The sequence below is a fragment of the Brachyhypopomus gauderio genome, chromosome 1 (assembly GCF_052324685.1).
Source record: "Brachyhypopomus gauderio isolate BG-103 chromosome 1, BGAUD_0.2, whole genome shotgun sequence".
Taxonomy (NCBI): Eukaryota; Metazoa; Chordata; class Actinopteri; order Gymnotiformes; family Hypopomidae; genus Brachyhypopomus; species Brachyhypopomus gauderio.
Window position 1 is genome coordinate 25,384,981 of NC_135211.1, and position 21,686 is coordinate 25,406,666.

Below are 21,686 nucleotides of genomic sequence, written 5' to 3' on the forward strand. Positions count from 1 at the left end.
CTAAGGCATACAAGAAAGAAGTGAAGGATAAGATCACAAAAAGCTAAAACCTAAAATATTAGTATTTTTAAAAAATTCCTTTTAAACATAAAGAATTTGACTTTGGATAAATGTTTTGTTATGCTTTTAGGCCTTCTGTGCAAACACAATATATACTCTACAAAGCACATCTTTATCTTTTTAAATATTAGTTATAATCTCAGATAATTTACATATTTTAATATTTTATTTCAAAGTGGAAAAAATAAATAACAACTGGTATAAAAATGTAAAAACATGATTTAAAAACAACACTGTAATGTAACGATTTGTCATTTCATAGTTTCAAAACCATATTTCATGTTTTGGATTTGTAGTGACAACTGATATGTTTAATCAGCTTATATATGATAAACCCAAATTCATTCCTTCATAAGGTGAAGTCCATGTTTTAACCTGTGAAAAATGTTTAGCATTTCCTACACAGAACATATTCAATTATGTCACATTGACAAGAAATATAAAGGAAAGAAGAAATGTTTAAGTAAAAAAGAACAAAAGAAAAGCAAACAAGACCAGGGTTCTGCCTCGATGTAGGGTTAGTTCGAGTTAGGATTAGGGTTAGGGTTAGGTTTAGGGTTAGGCTGACTTCAACCCAAAGCTCACTGTCTGATACTGGTCACAATCCGGTTTTCCAGAAAGCATTCAAGACAAACTTTATTTACCTTCGCCTGCAGTACTTTTGGAAAAGGAGGCACATTAAAAAAAATCTAATTGGTTGCTTACTTCCAAGTGGGTTAAATGATGAACTACTGACTAAAAATCTATTTCACGCTTTTGTAAAAAATAACCATGGCTTAAATCAGTATACTGCTTTTTAGAGGATGGCTTTACCATCTTTGGTAACATGAAAAAAATTATAGTTTAAAAAACCCTAGGAGTTCAAATATTTACATTCAAACACAATGTTCTGAGTGTAATTTTAATGCCAAGCACTTGGTATTATGATCTTAATTTTCAATTTTTAAATAAGAGTTAAAATTACAATTACTACCATTGGTGACTGGTGACAAAACTCTTCACATTAGTTTTTTGGAAGCAAATGATTGGTATTTTTCACAGTTTTTATGGGAAACCTGCTGGGACTGATCAGCCAAATATAACAGCATGGGAAGACCAGATAGACAAAATAATAATAATAAAAATTAAAAAATTAAATAAAAATTGCAAATGAAAATACATTTCTTAAAAACTCGGGAAAATGCAACGCTGCACTGCCCTAGGTGTTCCTTTTCTAGGGCTAGAAGTTCCCTATTATCTATTAAAAATAGAGAGTATAAAACAAAGTTAAATATCTGCCCAAATATTACATTATAGCCAAACTTTCAACTAGAAAACAAAATCAGACCAGACATTTTAAAAATCACCAGAGGACAGTACAAAAATGCAGAAAACAGCAGCACAGTAGAACAAAGCTCCCATACTTTCATATCCTGTCAATGTTTTGTTTTGAAGGAAAGCTCCTCCTATTTGCCTTTTTTTCCTGAACAGAGTTTCTTTTTCTGCACACAGTTAAGGAAATAACCCAGCACCGAAATCTTAGTAATTTCTAGTTAGCTGTCTATAAAGTACACAAATAAAGTCCAGGTAACATCACCTGCTGGGCCGTTTGTCCTATGCATACTAAAATCACAAAAAGCCTGAGACAACTCAATCAGCTCATGTTAATAAGAAGCAAATGCCTCTCTCTTACAGCATGTTGTGACATACATTTTTATAACACTGTGATGGTACTAGAGAGGTGACATGAAGGCCTCATGTTAACAGAACCTTCAATGAGACATTTGGGCAGCTAGTACATGAGAACCACTTAAAGTCACTTCTGAACAAATGGCCAGTATATAGGTAAAACTCCTTTGTATTACAGTGCAACTGGAAAAAATATAATCTAGAAAAATCAGGGCATAGACCCTTTAAAACAAACATGTCATTTTAGTTCTGTAACTTTTTTAGCATTTTTTCAATGACTCACATATTTCTTTTAAAGAATGTGCTAGTTTTACACACACTCCAAGAGTGAACCAAGAGACTTCTAATGCTACTAACTGCTGTTCATCATACTGTTCATGACAGGTATTAACTGTTCACATTGCTTTTCTGCAACTACTTGTTTATTAGAGGCAAAATGTAATGCCAGAATTAACATACTCTACAGCAGGGGTGCCCATTACGTTGAAGGAAGTGTCGGTCGATCGCGAAGGAATGCGGGTAGATCGCATGACATTAAAAAGTAGTGGATGAATGACAGGATATCGTCCATCTGCTCTGACGGTTGTATATATACACCGCCCCGGTAACAATTTACGTTCGCCACCCCCCCCCGCGTCAACAATTTACGTTCGCCACCCCCCCCCAACGTCAACAATTTACGTTTGCCACCCCGCCCAAAACCCCGTCAACAATTTACGTTCGCCACCCCAACCTGAAAATTTGTGGGCACCCCTGCTCTACAGTATTTTTAAAAATTGATTTAGTGTGACAGTGAGTCCAAGCTACTTTTGATAACTTTAAATATCTGTTTTGATGTTTATAGTTATGATTAAATGTGTAATTACTTTGCGTATATGCATTTGTGAATAATTACTAAGGAGGTTGGTTCAAACATTTGAATGAATAATTTTACTTTATCAAATGAGCTCACTTTAGCTTGCAGATGTTTTTCCATCTTGCTCAACTGGTGTCTGCTTCAGACTGAAAATATGTCTGCTTCCTCTGAATCATCACCATGCTATTACTAGGTGTAGTGCCAATTAAAGACTTCTATGTATTAAACTGTCCAAATATTATAAATAAATAACAATGATTGTCTGTTGCAATTTAAAAAGAATAAATTAACTTGTGATATTACAGTTACATTTTTTCTAGAATCCTGCTTTTAGAAGTGGCTTTAAATGGTTTGCTCTCAACATATCAATGTAAAAAAAAAAACACAAAAATATCAAATTTGAAATGAAATGCATTGTTCAAGTCTGAACCCCAATCTGAGTCCTAACCTTAATCTGTACAAAAATACCTTGCTGCTGATAGAAAGAAAAATTTATCAACAACAAAAAAAATCAAAATAGAAAAACAAAGTTTGCATATTTTACAAAAAAGAGAAGATAATAGACACCTTGTGTTTTAACGTTCTTGGTTCTTCTTGTAGTCAAGAATTATTTCTTAAAAATAAGAATTTTCTATCAGGTGCACAAAGATATCACACTGTGTCTTTACACTTTCATGAATGATCTGTTTTTAGGCTTTTTTCTTTTTTGTTATTAAAATAGATCAAAGCTCCTTCTGCAATATCTCCCATCTAACCCAAAATAACCATAACACTAACCCCTAATGCTATCCTCTAACCTCTTAACCCTAATGCTAACCTCTGACCCCTTAACCCTTTGGTTGAGTAGCTCTTATAGAGCCGAGTTAATGTTAATGTCTATTCTACAAAAAAAAAAATCTCTTTAGTCATCCAAATCTCTGGTGCTGCTCTCCGATGGACACCAGACAATCTCTGGGGCATTTCCATCATCCAAGGCCACATGTATCAATCTCTCCATTGCCTGAAAGACAAGAGCTAACATTCTGTATCACGATTATAAGCAGAGCGAACATTTACATCCAATTTGAAAGAATAAAAAAATAGACAAATGTTGCAGCATCATTAGTACATACACATGTCTGATATTGGGTTTAGAAATGTGTTATTCTGTACATGACATTTGAATTACTCGTTTGACAAACCATCATGCTGCTGTCTATTCAAATGAAAACCAAAAATGTTTCAGTACCAGTAAAGGTAGCGAACATGAGGCAGAAAAAATGTGAGGTGGGTTACATAAAGTATGTGCATGCAAATTTAAAACAAAACGATGGGCTTTGATTGTTAACACGACACTGAAACGTCATGAGCAGATAAATGAGCATTCATTATTATCATTATTATATGATTAGCATTGTATTGTTATTCTATTATTGTATACACACACACTTTTCATTCATTGTTCTGTCACTAATAATTCAAAGACAAATTCTGTCTAATTTTTTGTTCCTTTTCCCTTTTTTTTTTTTACCTTAGCTTCATTTGCTATGCTGGTATGAATAACTTGTGTGATCAGCAGGAGCTTCCATGGGAACCTGTTGCTGTTGTCCACTGTTCTCCTGTAAACAAGCAAAAATAATTTAATAAGGTAGCAAGCAGTGAATGAGCAAGGAGTATGGAATGCACATTTCTCAGCAGGACTGACATGTATGCCTTACCTCTACTGGGACACTAGAGGGAGGCACTGGCGTGTACTGTGGGATGTAAGTCCCTTGCATAGTTGTACTTGCAGGCACATACTGTGAATATCAGACAAAATGTATTTTCTCACTCCATCAACACATCCAGTTATTAGTCATTTGATGTGAATGAGGCTACCAGTAGTGGGTGGTGAATTACCAGTCTATGGCATTACCAGTGTTTGGCATATCCATGTGGAATGAGTTACAGTTTTCCCAATTAGACAGGAGAGTAAGTAGGAGAGTAAGGAGGATGGAGAGGATACCGTGCCAGTGCTCCCCAGTGACAGGTGTCCGAGCTGCTGGCTAAGGGGGCCCATCATAGAGGTGGGCTGGATGGACATGGTGTGGTCCATAGCTGGAGCCAAAACAGTCCCCTGAAGAGAGATGCAATGCATCTTGTTACAGCACTGTGTCAGGGCTCTTCAACTGCACATCAGCAATTTCATATGTGTTATTGGGAGCTTCTAGCACATTTTAACAAGGGCCATGTCACCAACAACTATTCTTTTTACTTAATTGATTCAGGGTGATCAACGAACCACCAGCTCCCAAGCATACGTAGAGTATAATGCTGGTATATGTTCTTGCACATAGCAATACGTTTGCCCAACAATGCTAAAAAATCAGCATGGCCAGTAACACAGTATGGTCACAGAAGCTGGGGTAGCCACCTCAGACTTGATAACAATACACACTACCAGTCAAATGTTTGGACACACCTCACTAAATACATGTTCTTAATAGTAAAAGCAGGAAGACATTTTAATCAATTACATTATGCATAAATGGGGAAAGGTGTTATATATGAATTCGTTCTCGGCACGTGCAAACACACACACACACACACACACACACACACACACACACAGACATTTTAAATGCACCCTCAACAAAAAGTTTTACTTCAGAACATTAGTTTGTCACTCTATACGTGTTAAAACTGCATATGTGAGAATGTCAGGACGTATGGAAAATCATCATAGGTGCTGGTTCATGAAGCTTAACAGAACTCCAAGAGCATGTCCTCAAAATATAGGATAGTTACTTCAAAGAATCTAATATTTGTTAATTAGCGCATAATCATTTGTTTTCTTTCATTGGTTTGGCATTTACCCTGTTTTTTTAGGTTGAAAATAATACAAATAAACAGAGTAGGTGTGTCAAAACGTTTGAATTGTATTATATACTAGTTTCATCTGTCCAATTGTATTTTTGCCCAAAATGGAATGAAAATCTGACACAATCTCTTCAAACCAGATTGAGAGGTTGGGAATGTAACGCAGGGCGTACAGATCGGTACACACTGCATTAGAAATTGAAGGGGAACGCGAATCTAAATGCCGTATGAAACAAAGAGTAAAATAAGCTTATTACTAAAGCCGTGTGAGTGAATAAATGCAACAGAGAAACCAATCTGCATGCACATAAAAACACACACACTAGTGATGTGTCGATCGCGAACAATCCGGCTCTAAGAGCCGGCTCTTTGAAGTGAACGATTGGAACCGGTGTTCTGAAAATCTGTGCTACCCCTCGAGCTGTCCTACCTTGGGCTACTGCGCATGCGCATGCTAAGATTACGTCACTGTCAGCGTAGCCCAGAATTTTGCGCTACCAGCTGTTTTTTGTCTTGGAATAACGGTGAGTTTTGCCCATTTATCGTATTTAATCATATTGCAATGTAAATCTTTTTGCATTTTATTGTGTTTTTTCGACAATTGTTAAATATTTTTGTGATTATCCTAGGAAAGACCTCGTAAATATTACTATTTGCTCGAGTGTTTCCAACAAGTGGAGGTTTCAAATGTCTGTTTTAGCCTCGCCGTACTCGATTTTATCCATCTGTTCATTCTAGTGTCCTACACTAACTGGTTTTAGTTGATTCACCTCAAAACGAGCACTTCTTCGTTCAATTTGGCTATTTTATATTTCTGAAGCAATTTTCTTAAATACAAGTAAATAACCATGTAACGTTCATGACGTTTGCGCTGTCATTTCTCCATGTTAGAAGGTGATGCTGACGACAAGAACATAACAGAAATGGTACAACTACCGATGCAGTACAGAAATTTTAACAGACCAACGCTGAGAGACCAAGACTGCAGTGTTATTTTTGTAGTATTTTTAATGTTCACAGTTTTATTCTAGAATAATTTGCAATAACTGTATCATAATGTATAATTAAAATTTGTTTTGCTCCAGTGCATTGTTTCAATAATGACTTGTGATTTTATTAATGGTAGAAGCACGTTCGGATAAGGTAATATAGCCTATAAAATGATCATACCTACCTACAGTATTAATGCTGTACACACGTTCTGATAAGGTAATGTAGCCTATAAAATGATCGTACCTACAGTATTAATGCTGTACACACGTTCTGATAAGGTAAATATAGCCTATAATATGATCGTACCTACAGTATTAATGCTGTACACACGTTCTGATAAGGTAAATATAGCCTATAATATGATCGTACCTACAGTATAAATGCTGTACACACGTTCTGATAAGGTAAATATAGCCTATAATATGATCGTACCTACAGTATTAATGCTGTACACACGTTCTGATAAGGTAAATATAGCCTATAATATGATCGTACCTACAGTATTAATGCTGTACACACGTTCCGATAAGGTAAATATAGCCTATAAAATGATCGTACCTACAGTATTAATGGTAGAAGCATGTTTGGATAAGGTAATGTAGCCTATAAAATGATCGCACCTACAGTATTAATGGTAGAAGCATGTTTGGATAAGGTAATGTAGCCTATAAAATGATCGTACCTACAGTATTAATGGTAGAAGCATGTTTGGATAAGGTAATGTAGCCTATAAAATGATCGTACCTACAGTATTAATGGTAGAAGCATGTTTGGATAAGGTAATGTAGCCTATAAAATGATCGTACGTACAATATTAATGGCAGAAGCACGTTCTGATAAGGTAATATAGCTTATAATATGATCGTACGTACAGTATTAATGGTAGAAGCATGTTTGGATAAGGTAATGTAGCCTATAAAATGATCGTACCTACAATATTAATGCTAGAAGCACGTTCGGATAAAGTAATATAGCCTATAATATGATCATACCTACAATATTAATGGCAGAAGCACGTTCATATAAGGTAATATAGCCTATAACATGATCGTACGTACAGCTACTGCTGTGGTACTACATTTTGACATGGTAGCAAGAATCGATAGATATGTCTATAATTTTGCGCTACGGGTGTGCGCCATGTGCGCTGAGAGTGACGTAATCTTAGCATGCGCATGCGCAGTAGCCCAAGGTAGGACAGCTCGAGGGGTAGCACAGATTTTCAGAACACCGACTCTGCTATTTGGGAGCCGCTTTTTCCTTCAGTATTGCGCTTGTGCTCTGCAAGTGCCACAGTTTTTTCCAACATTGTTTTTATTTGTCCTTCGGTGCCTCGCTGTCTCTCCCTCTCCTTGCGTGTATTGCTCTGCTTCTGCCAGTGGTAGAGAGCAGTTTATTTCCTCAGTCGGTGCCAGTTTATACCTGGCGCATCGCGACCAGCGCGAGGGTCCGTGCGCCGAAAATGATGCAATCGCGGTGGCTCCGCCCCTGCGTGAGGACCCCCGTGTGAAGCGAGGTCGTGCACCTCTTCAGCGCAATGAACAAAGTTATGTATGCCGGGTTCATACACCTTTACAAGGTGGAATTCAAGCACTTGTACGTCACTTTCAAGGTCCATTTTCAATATTTCCCAGCACCTTAAACTTAAGTTAAATATTTATACATATACTCGAAATGATTCGAAATAATTCGGCTTTTTATCACATCAATTCAGTCAGACAGCTATTTTTTGTGAAACAAAATAGTTACATTTTCAAGCATTTTCAAGTACTTTAGCCTACTTTAGCACTTTTCAAACCTGGAACACAATGCAACATTTAAAATTCGTCAGGTAAATGTTCCTTCCCCTGTGTTTGAGGGGTGTTTCGAATTTTGTAACTTCGCGCGGGCGCCGCGCTTCAGCGCGATGGACAAAGTCATGTTTGCCGGGTTCATACACCTTTACAAGGTGGAATTAAAGCACTTGTACGTCACTTTAAAGGTCCATTTCAATATTTCCCAGCACGTTAAACTTAATTAAGTTAAATATTTATACATATACTCGAAATAATTCGCTTTTTATCACATTATTTAATGGTTGTTTATTTTCAAAACGCCCAATCTTAACGTCTTCACGTTCTCTCATGTTTCGTCCTGGAATTACAAGAGGCTCGTATTTGTTAACGTATCGTTTCGGACAACACTGCAAGGCCATATTTACGTTTGATGCCTGATGTGTTTACAAGGTGGAATTAAAGTATTTGTACGTCACTTTCAAGGTCCATTTCAATATTTCCCAGCACGTTAAACTTAATTAAGTTAAATATTTATACATATACTCTAAATGAATCGAAATAATTCGCTTTTTTATCACATTAGTTTATGGTTGTTTATTTTCAAAACGCCCAATCTTAACGTCTTCACGTTCTCTCATGTTTCGCCCTGGAATTACAAGAGGCTCGTATTTGTTAACGTATCGTTTCGGACAACACTGCAAAGCCATAATTGATGCCTGATGTGTATATATACGGTCTCTGGTCAGGTAAAAATGTTCTTTCACCGGTTTTGCAGGGGTTTTTTATTCTCCACTGCCACCTATCGTTTCGGAGAACACTGCAGCGACGCTCGCGACGTTCGCGAAAGTATAAACGCCTACACCGCTCGCGCACGGTCGCTCGCGAAAGTATAAACCAGGCTTTACGTTTGATGCCTGATGTGAGAGCCTGATATACGGTCTCTGGTCAGGTAAAAATGTTCTTTCACCGGTTTTGCAGGGTTTTTTTATTCTCCACTGCCACCTATCGTTTCGGAGAACACTGCAGTGACGATCGCGACGCTCGCGAAAGTATAAAGCCTGGTTTAAGCCTAGTTTAAGCCTGGTTTATACTCGACGCGGCGCGAGGGTCCGCGCGGCGAAAATGACGTAATCGCTGTGGCTCCGCCCGTGCGCGAGGGCCTCGCGCGCTGTCGCGGCACGAGGTCGTGCACCTCTCGAATTTTGTAAATTCGCGCGCGCGCCGCGCTTCAGCGCGATGGACAAAGTCATGTTTGCCGGGTTCATACACCTATACAAGGTGGAATTAAAGCACTTGTACGTCACTTTAAAGGTCCATTTCAATATTTCCCAGCACGTTAAACTTAATTAAGTTAAATATTTATACATATACTTGAAATGAATCGAAATAATTCGCTTTTTTATCACATTAGTTTATGGTTGTTTATTTTCAAAACGCCCAATCTTAACGTCTTCACGTTCTCTCATGTTTCGCCCTGGAATTACAAGAGGCTCGTATTTGTTAACGTATCGTTTCGGACAACACTGCAAAGCCATATTTACGTTTGATGCCTGATGTGTTTAAATACGGTCTCTGGTCAGGTAAAAATGTTCTTTCCCCGGTTTTGCAGGGGTTTTTTATTCTCCACTGCCACCTATCGTTTCGGAGAACACTGCAGCGACGCTCGCGACGTTCGCGAAAGTATAAACGCCTACACCGCTCGCGCAGGGTCGCGCGAGGTGGGCGGAGCCGCGCGCTACGGCCGCTCGTGAAAGTATAAACCAGGCTTAATAAAGCCTGGTTATACTTTCGCGAGCGACCGTAGCGTGCGACTCCGCCCACCTCGCGCGAGCGGTGTAGGCGTTTATACTTTCGCGACTTTGTTCATCGCGCTGAAGCGCGGCGTGCGCGCGAAGTTACAAAATTCGAGAGGTGCAGGTCCCTCACGCACGGGCGGAGCCACAGCGATTACGTCATTTTCGCCGCTCGGTAAACCAGGCTTAACTGTGCGTTCACACCGAAAGCGATAAAATCGCTCTCCGTCGCCGAGTCGCCAGCATCGCCTCGCGTGGGGTCCAACATCGCCGGCATGCAGCACGTGACAGATATGCAAATCACGTTTTTAAAGCAGGACGCAGTATTTATTTTAATCTATTGATGACAGGACACACGATTATAAAGGAGTGCGTGTATAAAACATAGTGTGTGTATAAAACACATATAGTATATAAACCTAAAATGTTTATGTAATTTTTTTACTTTTTACCCCAGACCCGAAGATCAAACAGGAATTAAAAAAAATCCCAATAATATGGTATATGCTAATTTATTGCAGATGTTTTTTAACAAATGAACAGTATTCCCTCCAAAAATAAACATTTTGTACTGTAAATAAACAGTGACACCTCGTAAAGTGCGGGACATTCAGAGACAGCCACTATCAATCTCTCCTCCATTTTGCAAATATACTTTCTGATTGGTAGTCGCCGCCGCGCGTCACTGCTCATTTGCATAAAGTTGAGCCGAGCTTGTTCGCATCGCTCGATTCGCTCAATTCGCGTCGCGTCGCTCATGGTCGCGTCGCGTCGCTGGGTGTCGCTCACTCTCATTGAAAATGAATGACTTCCGGTCGCCGTGTCGCTTTCGGTGTGAACGCACAGTAAACGCCTACACCGCTCGCGCAGGGTCGCGTGAGGTGGGCGGAGTCGCACGCTACGGTCGCTCGCGAAAGTATAAACCAGGCTTAAAAAAGAAAACACGACCGTAGCGCTCGGGGAAAAAATCCAACAGAAAACAACGTGGAAAACGAAACTCAACCATCCAGGCACGGGAGGAAAATAACAAAGGCAACAGAAAGAATGCGGAAAAAAATACAACGCGTGAAAAACGAAACTAAGGATGTCAGGGAAAGACTGACAGCAGGCAAAAACGCTGCGACAAAACAAAACACTTCCCAAAATAAAAGATAAAGTGATAGGAAGTAAAAAGCTGGAGGAAAACTTGAGGGAGGCCAGAAAGCGGCACAGGAGATAACACTCGAATAAGTAATAGTAAAAAGGCAGAGAGAGAGTGAGAGAACGAGAGATCGAGAGACCAGAGAAAAGGCTGAGAACGCAACGGGACGAGACCAAAACGAATCAGCAATGATCAGTTTCCCAAAGCTTCCTTAAGAAGCCTTCAGACAGCTGAAACGGATCATTGCTGATTACGTCCCGCAAGTCTAGGACTGACTCGGGTGTCTCTTGTGGAGGTAGAAGGTGTGGCATCCGAGCCAGCCCTGACAGGGAAAATCCAGTGGCCAGCGCATGTGAGTGGCTATGGGCAGCCCCGTCAACGGGGGGGGGACATCCGAGTCTGTTGTCCCGGGCCCCAGGGCCAGGGGTGCCCATCAAAGAGCTCAGCAACTTATTTTTTATTTAAAGTCTATAATTTTTAAATAATCTTGAAATCTTTCATTAATATAAAATCCTGTACTCAAAATAAGCTCAATGGCTAAAATATGTTTTTTACCTATCTGCATATTTTCCATTAAGTGCATACACCCCCGCCAGCGACCGTAACCGGCTGGTACCCGCCCAACAGCGGGAAATACAGTGGTGGATAGTTAAAGTAAATACAGAAATCTGGAGCGCTACAGAGAAAATTCAAATGACGTGCGCAGGGAGGGGGGGGGGTTGGCACATGAAACTTTCTTGTCCCGGGCCCCAGCAAGACTGTCAACGGGCCTGGCTATCGGTATTGTAGTCCACTTTTCCTCATGGAAACTCTCTCTGGGAGAGATTTCCTCTGTGATATGTGTCACGTATGGCCACGCCCCCTCTCCTAGCTGTCACTCCGGGTTCCCTTGTGTCTGTGTTCCGTGCCTGTTCATCCCGCCCTGCTCGTTTGTCTCCGTGATTCCTTGTTTGTTACCACGCCCCAGTGTCAATGCCATCACCTGTCCCTAGTTAGTTTCATTGTATATAAGTCCCAGTATTTCCCCAGTCTAGTTATCCGTGGTTTTGTCTATCCGTCGGTTCGTGCGTTGTTCTGTCAGCCTGTTTAATTCCTAGTCCGTGTGTCTTCCCTGTTCTTGTTTCAAGATGTCGGTTCATGTTTCGTGTCTGGATTGCCTGCCTGCTATGACCCCTGCCCGTTTGTACGACTCTGATTTTGGTATTCCCTTTATTAAATCTCGCTCATCTCAGCAATTGTGTCCGTCCTCTCGCTCCGCTGCGCGAGCAGCGTTACATAACCACGGATCTTACCAGGACACAGCGAGGGAGCGAGACTCCGGTGAGTTTAGTCGCTGTAACGAGTTGTTGGCTGCTTCCGTGCAGTTTAACTCTCGTGTGTTACAGCGCGAACGAGCCGGAGACAGGAATACCCCTGGCGCTGTGGGAACAAGGAAGTCTCCTATCGAGCGCTCTGTGTCTGCCCGGCTTGGCGAACACTACAGGCAGGAGCAACTTGTAGTGCAAGTTGCGGGCAGACGGATTGAATGCACAGACGAGTGTTGGCTTAACCCTTAGTTGGCTCTCGATGGCCGCTGCAAGCTCCCAACGCCTCAGAGGAGGCGGAGCCATCGCAGAGAGAGCCACAGAGGTGCTTGTGTGTCTGTGTGTTCTTCCAGGCTTGCCCAGGACCCCAGTGACGCAGACCTTCCTCCGCTGATCCCGGAAGCCGCTCCCCGAAGGCTCCCAAAGAATTTTTTGGGGGGGAGTACTAGCCACTCACCCCAGGAGTGGCCGGCTCGGACCCGGGATGATGTCAGTATGGCGGATCCGCCCCCGAGGATGTCAGTATGGCGGCTCCGGCCCCCGAGGACGTCAGTATGGCGGACATGCCCCCCGAGGACGTCAGTATGGCGGACACGCCCGCCGAGGACGTCAGTATGGTGGTCACGCCCCCCGAGGACGTCAGTAGGGCGGTCACGCCCCCCGAGGACGTCTCGTCACGTCGGCGGCCTGTCCCCGCGACCCGGAGGAGGTCGTCCACGCCGGTTCCTGTCCCCGCGACCCAGGAGGGGTCGTCCACGCCGGTTCCTGTCCCCGCGACCCAGGAGAGGTCGTCCATGCCGGTTCCTGTCCCCGCGACCCAGGAGAGGTCGTCCACGCCGGTTCCTGTCCCCGCGACCCAGGAGAGGTCGTCCACGCCGGCTCCCGTTCCTGCTGCCCGCCAGCGGACGCTGCCTGTTCCCGCTGCCTGTCTGCCGGCTCCTGTTCCCGCTGCCCGCCTGCCAGCCAGGCCTGTCCCCCAAGAGACTGTGCTGCCCACATGTGGGCTTGGACTCAATGTGTTGCCTGTTCCGCCCTGTGTTCCTGCCTCTATGCTCATGTTCCCCTTGCTCCCGTGTCCTGTCCCTGGTTTTGTATTGGTTACTGTCCCCGTGGTTGTATCTGTTCGTGTACATGTACCTGTCCCTGTGTCTGTTTCCGGTGGTGTCCTCTCTGTCCCGGTTCCCGTGTCTGTTCCCCAAGTCATGACCCACTTCGTTCCTGTCCCAGTCTCCGTCGTCCAAGCCGTGTTTGCCTCGGTGTACACCTCTGCCCTGTCCCCTGGCCCCACTCCCATGTCTGTCCCCGGTCCTGTCCTGTCTGGCCCTGCTCCTGTGCCTCGCCCTGGCCCTGTCCAGTCTCCCTGTGTCCCGTGTCGTGCCGTGTCCCAGTCCAGCTCTTGGCCAGTCTCCATGTCTCCTGTCCTTGTCCCTGCCATGCCCCAGGTCCCACGTCCTGTCCCTCTGGTCTGTCCTGTGTCTGCTGTCCCTGTCCCTCGCCATATACCGTGGTTCCCTGTCTTGTCCAAAGCTGGTTCCTTGTCCTGTCTGCCCTTGCGTGCCCCGGAGTGGCACGCTTTGAGGGGGGGGTACTGTCACGTATGGCCACGCCCCCTATCCTAGCTGTCACTCCGGGTTCCCTTGTGTCTGTGTTCCATGCCTGTTCATCCCGCCCTGCTCGTTTGTCTCCGTGATTCCTTGTGTTACCACGCCCCAGTGTCATTGCCATCACCTGTCCCTAGTTAGTTTCATTGTATATAAGTCCCAGTATTTCCCCAGTCTAGTTATCCGTGGTTTTGTCTATCCGTCGGTTCGTGCGTTGTTCTGTCAGCCTGTTTAATTCCTAGTCCGTGAGTCTTCCCTGTTCTTGTTTCAAGATGTCGGTTCATGTTTCGTGTCTGGATTGCCCGCCTGCTATGACCCCTGCCCGTTTGTACGACTCTGATTTTGGTATTCCCTTTATTAAATCTCGCTCATCTCAGCACTTGTGTCCGTCCTCTCACTCCGCTGCGCGAGCAGCGTTACAATATGGTTAGGATTAGGTTAGGATTATGGGTGCTCAGGCGAGTGTCCTGCGTATCTCAGAGAAGGATATGCTGACCCAGTCATATAGGTCTAGCCCCATTCTGGATGCAAACTTCCTGTGTGCCAATAATCTGGTGGTTGATGTTAAATTACTTTTCACTCTCCTCCCCGAGTTTCTGGGTTTCACAAAACCCATTTTCATGTTGGTCAGTGACAAGCAAGGGATCCAACACCACATAACCACCACTATTTTTGGCTTACCACATAGCTCCTACCAGCTCACCACATTACTACTACCAGCTCACCACATTACTCCTATCAGCTCACCACATTATTACTACAGCTCCCCCTACCCAGCTATGAGATGATCATCTTGCCAGCCAAGTGCCAGTCCAGGATGCGTGCTGTTGATTCCTCACATTACCATCACTGCTGGGGCTGTTACACTTCCTGCCATCCAGAACACCCTCATGTTTAAAGTTCTCCAGGAGTTTTGGGGTAATGGCGAACTTTTACAACTCCTTTTACCACTACAGGCAGCTGTTCCTAAGCATACCATCTATGATGTGCTAAAGGGCGAAGGACAATACCAGTGAAAGACTACTGACATTTTATGCCACAAAGCACATCCTGGCTGATCTCTTGGAATGGATCATCTCAAATCATGACGTGAGGGCAGTGCATGAACAGTGGGTCAATAGCACCTGGCAACTTCTTGACTTCTTCAGTCACCAACTCCACTCTAACAAATTATATTACAACACCTTTTGATTGTGAGCTGTACCCCCTTGGCCATCCAACACTTTTGTTTCTTATGCAGGTCCATTTGTCTGCAGGGCCATGATGTTTGTGAACCAAAAATTTTGACCACTGATTTCTGATTTGTGGTCTGCTTGCCATCAATGCCAGCTGGACTTCATCTCTGAGTTCATCACAGTCATCCAACATGCTGCCAGGAAGAACAACCATATGGCTGACCATCCTGCTTGGTGGTGCTGATGCAAACCTGGGTATTGACTACTCAGGGATGGTGGCTGACAAGGTATTTGTTCCAGAGGCCCATGCTTGAAGGTCGGCAAACTCTGGCCTGCAGATTGCAGACATCACACTCATGACACTCCTCTGTGATGTCCACCTGTTGTCCTGATATGAGGACATGTTTTGTCCTAAAATGCCACAGACACTGTACTCAGCTTCTCTCACCCAGCAGGAGGTGGAAGGCAGCAATGTTCATCTAACAAGCCTGTCTAACATCCCAGGGGTTCTCTCTGCTTTAGTTGGCCATTCTACTGTGGTTGAGGACATCTTCAGAAGAAACCCAGGCACGCACTGGCATGTGAGTCTCGTGGTTCAGCATTCCACTGAACATCTCCTCAGACCACGGGCCTCGGTTCACATCTGAATTCTAAAACAGCATGCCTAGACGTTTGGGTTGCACATTCACCGCATGACCACCAATTATCCCAAGGACAGCAGGTTGTGTGAGTGGTTCAGTTATGCTGGCTAGGTCAATAGGCTAGCGTTAGGGTGTAGGGTTAATGTTTAGCAATAGGGTTTAGGGTTGGGATTTAGGGTTTAGATGAGCTGGCATTTACCGTTGGCTGCATGAGGTATGACTGATGCATCCAAGAAGGACTGTGCACCTGCAAACAGAGAGAACATCAGTTATCTTAACCCTAACCCTAACTTAACCATTACCCTAACCACCAAGCATGAGCAACCCTAACTCTAACCCGAAACCCTAATCTAGGCTCCCACCAAGCATGAGCAACCTTGAAATTATAATAGTTGAAAAGTGTGGTAATGAGCATGTGGTGTTCTCTCGTTCTCTTGGATTGTGTGGAGAGCTTGTAAGCTGTTAAGGTAAATAAAGCCCCTAACCCTAACCTAACACTAACCTAACACCCCCAACCCTTGAATAATACTGAGGTTTGTGTGTGTGCATGTGTGCATGCATGTCTGTACATGTGTGTGTTTGTGTGTGTGTGTGTCTTTATTCATGTGTGTATTTATGTGTGTGCGTCTGTACATGAGTGTATTTAGGTGTGTGTGTCTGTACATGTGTGTATTTGTGTATTGGCTGTGGGAGTTAACTGTGGGTTTGGCTCTATGAATGTTTCTATGAATATCATTGTGTTAAAATACTTTAAATGTGTAAAACAGGTTCAAATAAATTCAAATATTTAGGTAAAAAGACAAAAAGGTTATAACAGTAAGAAACCTGGTTACATCACTACCAGGCAGCTGACATATATGCACATGTCTCATTAGTTCTGGGATAGTTTTTGTACCAAAGATTAAGGAGACATGATGTAACTAGGGCAGACCTGGGCAAACAACGGCCCGCGGGCCACATCCGGCCCGTTGTGCGTCCCTGTCCGGCCCGCGAGAGGCCAATCATAAATGAAACAAATATCTATGTCGTGCGTGCAATACAACTGTGACGCTTTTATTTTGAAAGCGCTACATTTGTGTTAATTCCGTGTGGACATACCTGCGTGTGTATGTGTGAGCTGTGCGAGAAACACTGTAGGTGATCAGCGACAAGTTAAGGCTGAATTTATACTTTCGGGAGTGAACGTTGCACCTCGCGCGAACCTCCGCAAACGGCAGAAAATTTACGTGACGAATGTTAATAGTGCATTGTGTTTTAGGTTTGAAAAGTGCTGTAATTTAGGCTAAAGTACTTGAAAATGCTTGAAATTGTAACTGTATTTCGATTTACAACAATTTATTGTAATCGCGGTGGCGGAGGGACTCACGCGCTGTTGATTCGCAAGGTCGTGCACTTCTCGAATTTTGTAACTTCGCGCGTGCGCCGCGCTTCAGCGCAATGAACAAAGTCATGTTTGCAGGGTTCATACACCTTTATAAGGTGGAATTCAAGCACTTGTACGTCACTTTCAAGGTCCATTTCAATATTTCCCAGCACGTTAAGCTTAATTAAGTTAAATATTTATACATATATTCGAAATGATCCGAAATAATTCGCTTTTTTTAATTGTTGTTTATTTTCTTCACGTTCTCTCATGTTTCGTCCTGGAATTACAAGAGGCTCGTATTTGTTAATGTAATACAAGAAAACTGTTCATTCAGATGGTTATTTGTTGTGAAACGAAGTAGTTACAATTTCAAACATTTTTTGGGGGGGGGGGGGGGGGGGGGGGGGGGGGGGTATCGCGAACGTAATTTGTTGAGTGGATTGCAGATTGGCTACCGTGAATGCCAATCAAAATACAACCGTCAGTGCAGATGTGCGATTCATCTACTACTATTTTATGTGACGCGATCTACGCACATTCCTTCGCGATCGACGTAATGAGCACCCCTGCTTTATACCAACACACATCGTTTCGGAGAACACTGCACAGAATGTGATGCGGCAAGTATAAAGTTTGCGTGAGGTGGGCGGAGCCATTGTGATGATGTCATTATTGTTTGTGTGGCCCTCTGACACAATTCAGGTTTCTCATGTGGCCCCTTGTAAAAATTAATTGCCCACCCCTGAACTAGGGTTAGGGTTTAGGGTTAGGGATGCTCATGTTTGGTGGTAGCCTGCAGCACCTTATATCCTTAGAGCTGGTGTTTCTTGTCTAAGCACTCCTGTTGTTTTACATTCACATAGCTTTGATAACTGTTGAGGTGCTGACAGTACACCACTGTTGTGTTCTTATTCCATAAACCATTACATGGATTACATTTGGCCATCTTGGCCTAAGACTCCTCTTAAGCTGTTCTTTGGCCAAGCCTGATCTATGAATCACAGCAATGTGTCTTGGTCTGTAGACTTCTGGTAATGCAAATGCACTTAAAGGACAGTTAAGTCCCTTACCTACTAACTTCAAAAATGTAAAAAAAAATTACTATGAAGTAAACTGTACTATTGTAAGTATATATAATATGTCTACCATTAATAACAACTGGATGCAATTCAATAGGAAAAGGTTATCTTTCCCAATATGATACAAACAGGTGGCTAGCATAATAATCGCTTGAGTCACTAGTTCATTGATATGTTGAATAAGCAGGCTAGAATTGGACTCTAATTAACCTATTATTCTTTAACTATTTTTTATACCCTAACCCTAAGTTTGTATTTAAAAATTCCTGAAACCTTTTGTGCATAACAACATAGTCCCTGAAATTGATGAGATCTGACATTTGACTATCAGCTCTGAAATTTCAGTGCCAAGGAAGAAGTCTTGTTGGAAGACATGAATATGTTAAACCTCCTAGAGTTTTATCATCATCTGACCCCCATCACTGACCTGGTAAGATGGGACTTGAGAAGGCATGTATGGGGACAGAGAGGCCTGAGCAATCATTCTGTTTGGAGCGATGCTGTAAGCAGATGAATAAAACCTGTGAAGGACAACAGTAAAAACACATGAACACACTGGGACATTTACACAATAACAACGAACTGTGGCATATAATACATGGGATAATACACTGAATGTTTATCTAGATGTTTAAATTAAAAGTCACAGTTAATTAAATACAGGCAGATATGTGATAGACTAAGGGACACTGCAAGGGTCAAAAGGATGTACATTCTACTTTGACATTAACTAGACAATCCCGACTGTTAATTTGTTGTCAGAAAACGGCTGTTTCTGAAGACCTATTTAGTATGACTCACCCATTATGTAAGGCTGTTGGGTCGTATGTTAGTGTCATTCCAGCCTGAAGGAACATGAAGACGTAGAGCTCAGGCTCTCATGGATCAGAATCACCATGCACACTGTCAACTCACTAAATTTACATTTACATTTACGGCATTTAAAAAAAACGTACAAAGTAAGAACAGACAATTGACTAAGAGTCTGAAAACAGCAAACGCATTACCGCATCAGCGTCTCTGGCCCACCCACGTCCGTCCTGCAGAAACTTCCCCTGATTCTGCCGCTTTTTTTGTCCCCCGTCTGCAAACTTGCATAACAAAGGTTCCGTCGGTACTGGAATTGAGACGGAAAGGTATTAAAGACCCATGGCCATCTGGGACAGGAAAGGACTAACTAAATTTTCATTCTTAAGGTCAGTCTCTGCAAAACCTCAGTGTAATATGTGCTTAAAGATGAAAACCAAAAGAAACTTACTAGTAATAAGAGAAAGAAGAATGAATCACATGAAGTTCAGATGTACAGACACCAAGGAAACATACCTGCCACTCCTGCTGGCATTTTAATATATTTGCCATTAAAATGTTGAATGATGGCTTCACATTTTTCTGTTGATTCCATCCTGTAAATCAAAGTCTTTACTTACTGAATATAATAAATCAGTAAACACCTTTAGCACAAACCAGTAAACACCTGAGCAACCACCACAAAGGATTAGGCACCAAGACACTGTATACAACCAAATCGTATCGGTCGTATCATATCGGAGATATTTGTGTGTGCTTGTGTTTTAACAGCTAAATATTCATAAGCGGTTTACTACTTATCTAATACATTGAATAAGCACTCATGAATAAGCATTTGCTAGGTAATTTACTGAATAGATATTGCTGTAATGGAAGATTCCTTTTCATGTCTAAAATATTTATTTCTGTTTAATTTCTGTTTGTTGGCCTGCAGTGTTGAGATTTCACAGCACATGGCATCCTCCTCTTTGGGGAGGGCTTTCGAGCATACTGAAGAGGGAGGGGGAGGGGCCAGATAGATTTACTCATTTGAATTTTCATGCTAAATTCACTCTCCTCTCAATTTTTTTGACTGTATATATACAGAATATTAGTTTTTTAGTATTAAATATATTAAACTGTTAGAATGATTATTTTAAGTGATTTGTATTTAGTATTTTGAGGAGTTTGAGGAAATTAACACTAGCTCATTTTCCTCTGCTTCCAGCAATTTCATGAACCGTGACTTTTTCACCAAGGCACTAAGACAGTGAAGATGACACATAAATTCTTTGAAATGTTATATTTATAATCAAAACAGCTTCTTTACAACCTGATCTGCAGGTGCTAATAGTCTTAGTAATAGCAGTGTGAATGGGCGATGATACCTTGCGAAGCCCACACCTCGGCTGGTACCGTTGGCATCACGGAGAATGCGTGTGGAAATAACTTGGCCAAAGGACTTGAGCATTGCTTCAAGCTCCTGCTCATCCATAGACACAGGGAGGTTGGAGATGTACAAGTTAGTCGGGTCCTGCTCCTGTTGCTGTAAAAATGAGAGATGAGGATATTACTGGGAATGTAATACATAAATTTGTTTTTAAATTGTGAAATGTCATTAAGTCCACATTTACAGCAGTGCTCGTAAAGGGACTTGAATTATTTTGACAAGTTTAAACTCTTGTTTAGTCAGCACACAGGTATCATACACTACTCACAAGACTTAGGAATATTTGGCTTTCGGGTGAAATTTCAGGATGAACCTAAAATACTTTTACAGGTGAACTTAATGTGACCTTCTCTAAACTTTTAAATGCACATGTTCAACTGTTCAGTGTTTCAGTACTTGCTGTTCTTTAACAAGGAGCTTAATAGCAAAATTCACAACAGGTGTTTTATCCATGAATCGACCAATATCCATGAATCGAGAATTGGTATTTAAACAGTCCTCCCCATAATGCTGTTGACATTTTGACATCATGAGACCAAGATGACAGCTAACAATCAGGATATTCTCAGATGGAAGTGGCCACTAAGCATAGACTGTCATCAATAGGTTGCAACATAGATACTGAGAGACTGGAAGAGTCACAGAAAGGCATAGAAGTGGACGCCCTTTAGCCAGATCCCACACTGATGACCGCTTCATTGTGAACAGTGCCCTATGGAACTGGATGATGAAAGCCACACAACTCTGAGTTACCTTACCTTAGCCATTTGAGCCTGAACCCCATTAGACTTTAGAGCAGTTACAGCTTTTTGTGCAGCTGCAGGACTGTCGAAGTCCACAAAGCCATAGCCTGCACACACACACACACACAGATACATACACACACACACAGACACACACACATATACACAAAAACACATGCAACATTCAAATTTATTATGTGAATAATGTTGTGGATGATATAACTAATAACAACAACAATATTGTGAAAAGATAGAATTAAAGAATAGTTTACCTTTACATTTATTGGTAGTTTTGTCTAGAATGGCCTTAGTCGAAACAATCTTCCCATACCTTTCAAAACAGAATATCAAGGTAATGTGCAATGTGAACCACCTATAAACAAACACAGACACACAGAGAGCACTTCTGACCCCCCC

General features: G+C 42.2%; 1 protein-coding gene and 1 long non-coding RNA gene across 3 annotated transcripts in view; one reads left to right on the top strand and one right to left on the bottom strand.

Annotated features, from left to right (window-relative positions):
* Positions 1-2,415: 2,415 nt before the first annotated feature.
* Positions 2,416-21,686, bottom strand: part of LOC143514298 (RNA-binding motif, single-stranded-interacting protein 2-like) — a 54,022-nt gene continuing 34,751 nt past the window's right edge. Inside the window, exons 3-14 of one of the 2 annotated variants that reach the window (XM_077005302.1) lie at positions 21,542-21,600; positions 21,285-21,376; positions 20,465-20,622; positions 19,614-19,693; positions 19,298-19,407; positions 19,092-19,135; positions 18,718-18,811; positions 16,045-16,092; positions 4,479-4,679; positions 4,282-4,362; positions 4,095-4,182; positions 2,416-3,584 (exon numbers count right to left, since the gene is read on the bottom strand). In XM_077005302.1, the coding sequence (XP_076861417.1) occupies positions 4,102-4,182; positions 4,282-4,362; positions 4,479-4,679; positions 16,045-16,092; positions 18,718-18,811; positions 19,092-19,135; positions 19,298-19,407; positions 19,614-19,693; positions 20,465-20,622; positions 21,285-21,376; positions 21,542-21,600 (1,048 nt within the window). In that variant the 3' untranslated portion in view covers positions 2,416-3,584; positions 4,095-4,101. The remainder of the gene's footprint in view (positions 3,585-4,094; positions 4,183-4,281; positions 4,363-4,478; positions 4,680-16,044; positions 16,093-18,717; positions 18,812-19,091; positions 19,136-19,297; positions 19,408-19,613; positions 19,694-20,464; positions 20,623-21,284; positions 21,377-21,541; positions 21,601-21,686) is intronic. The other variant, XM_077005313.1, reaches the window with a different exon arrangement.
* LOC143514303 (uncharacterized) lies at positions 5,816-6,509 on the top strand. Its single transcript, XR_013130818.1, has 2 exons — positions 5,816-5,946; positions 6,314-6,509. It is a non-coding gene; the product is annotated as an uncharacterized LOC143514303 (long non-coding RNA).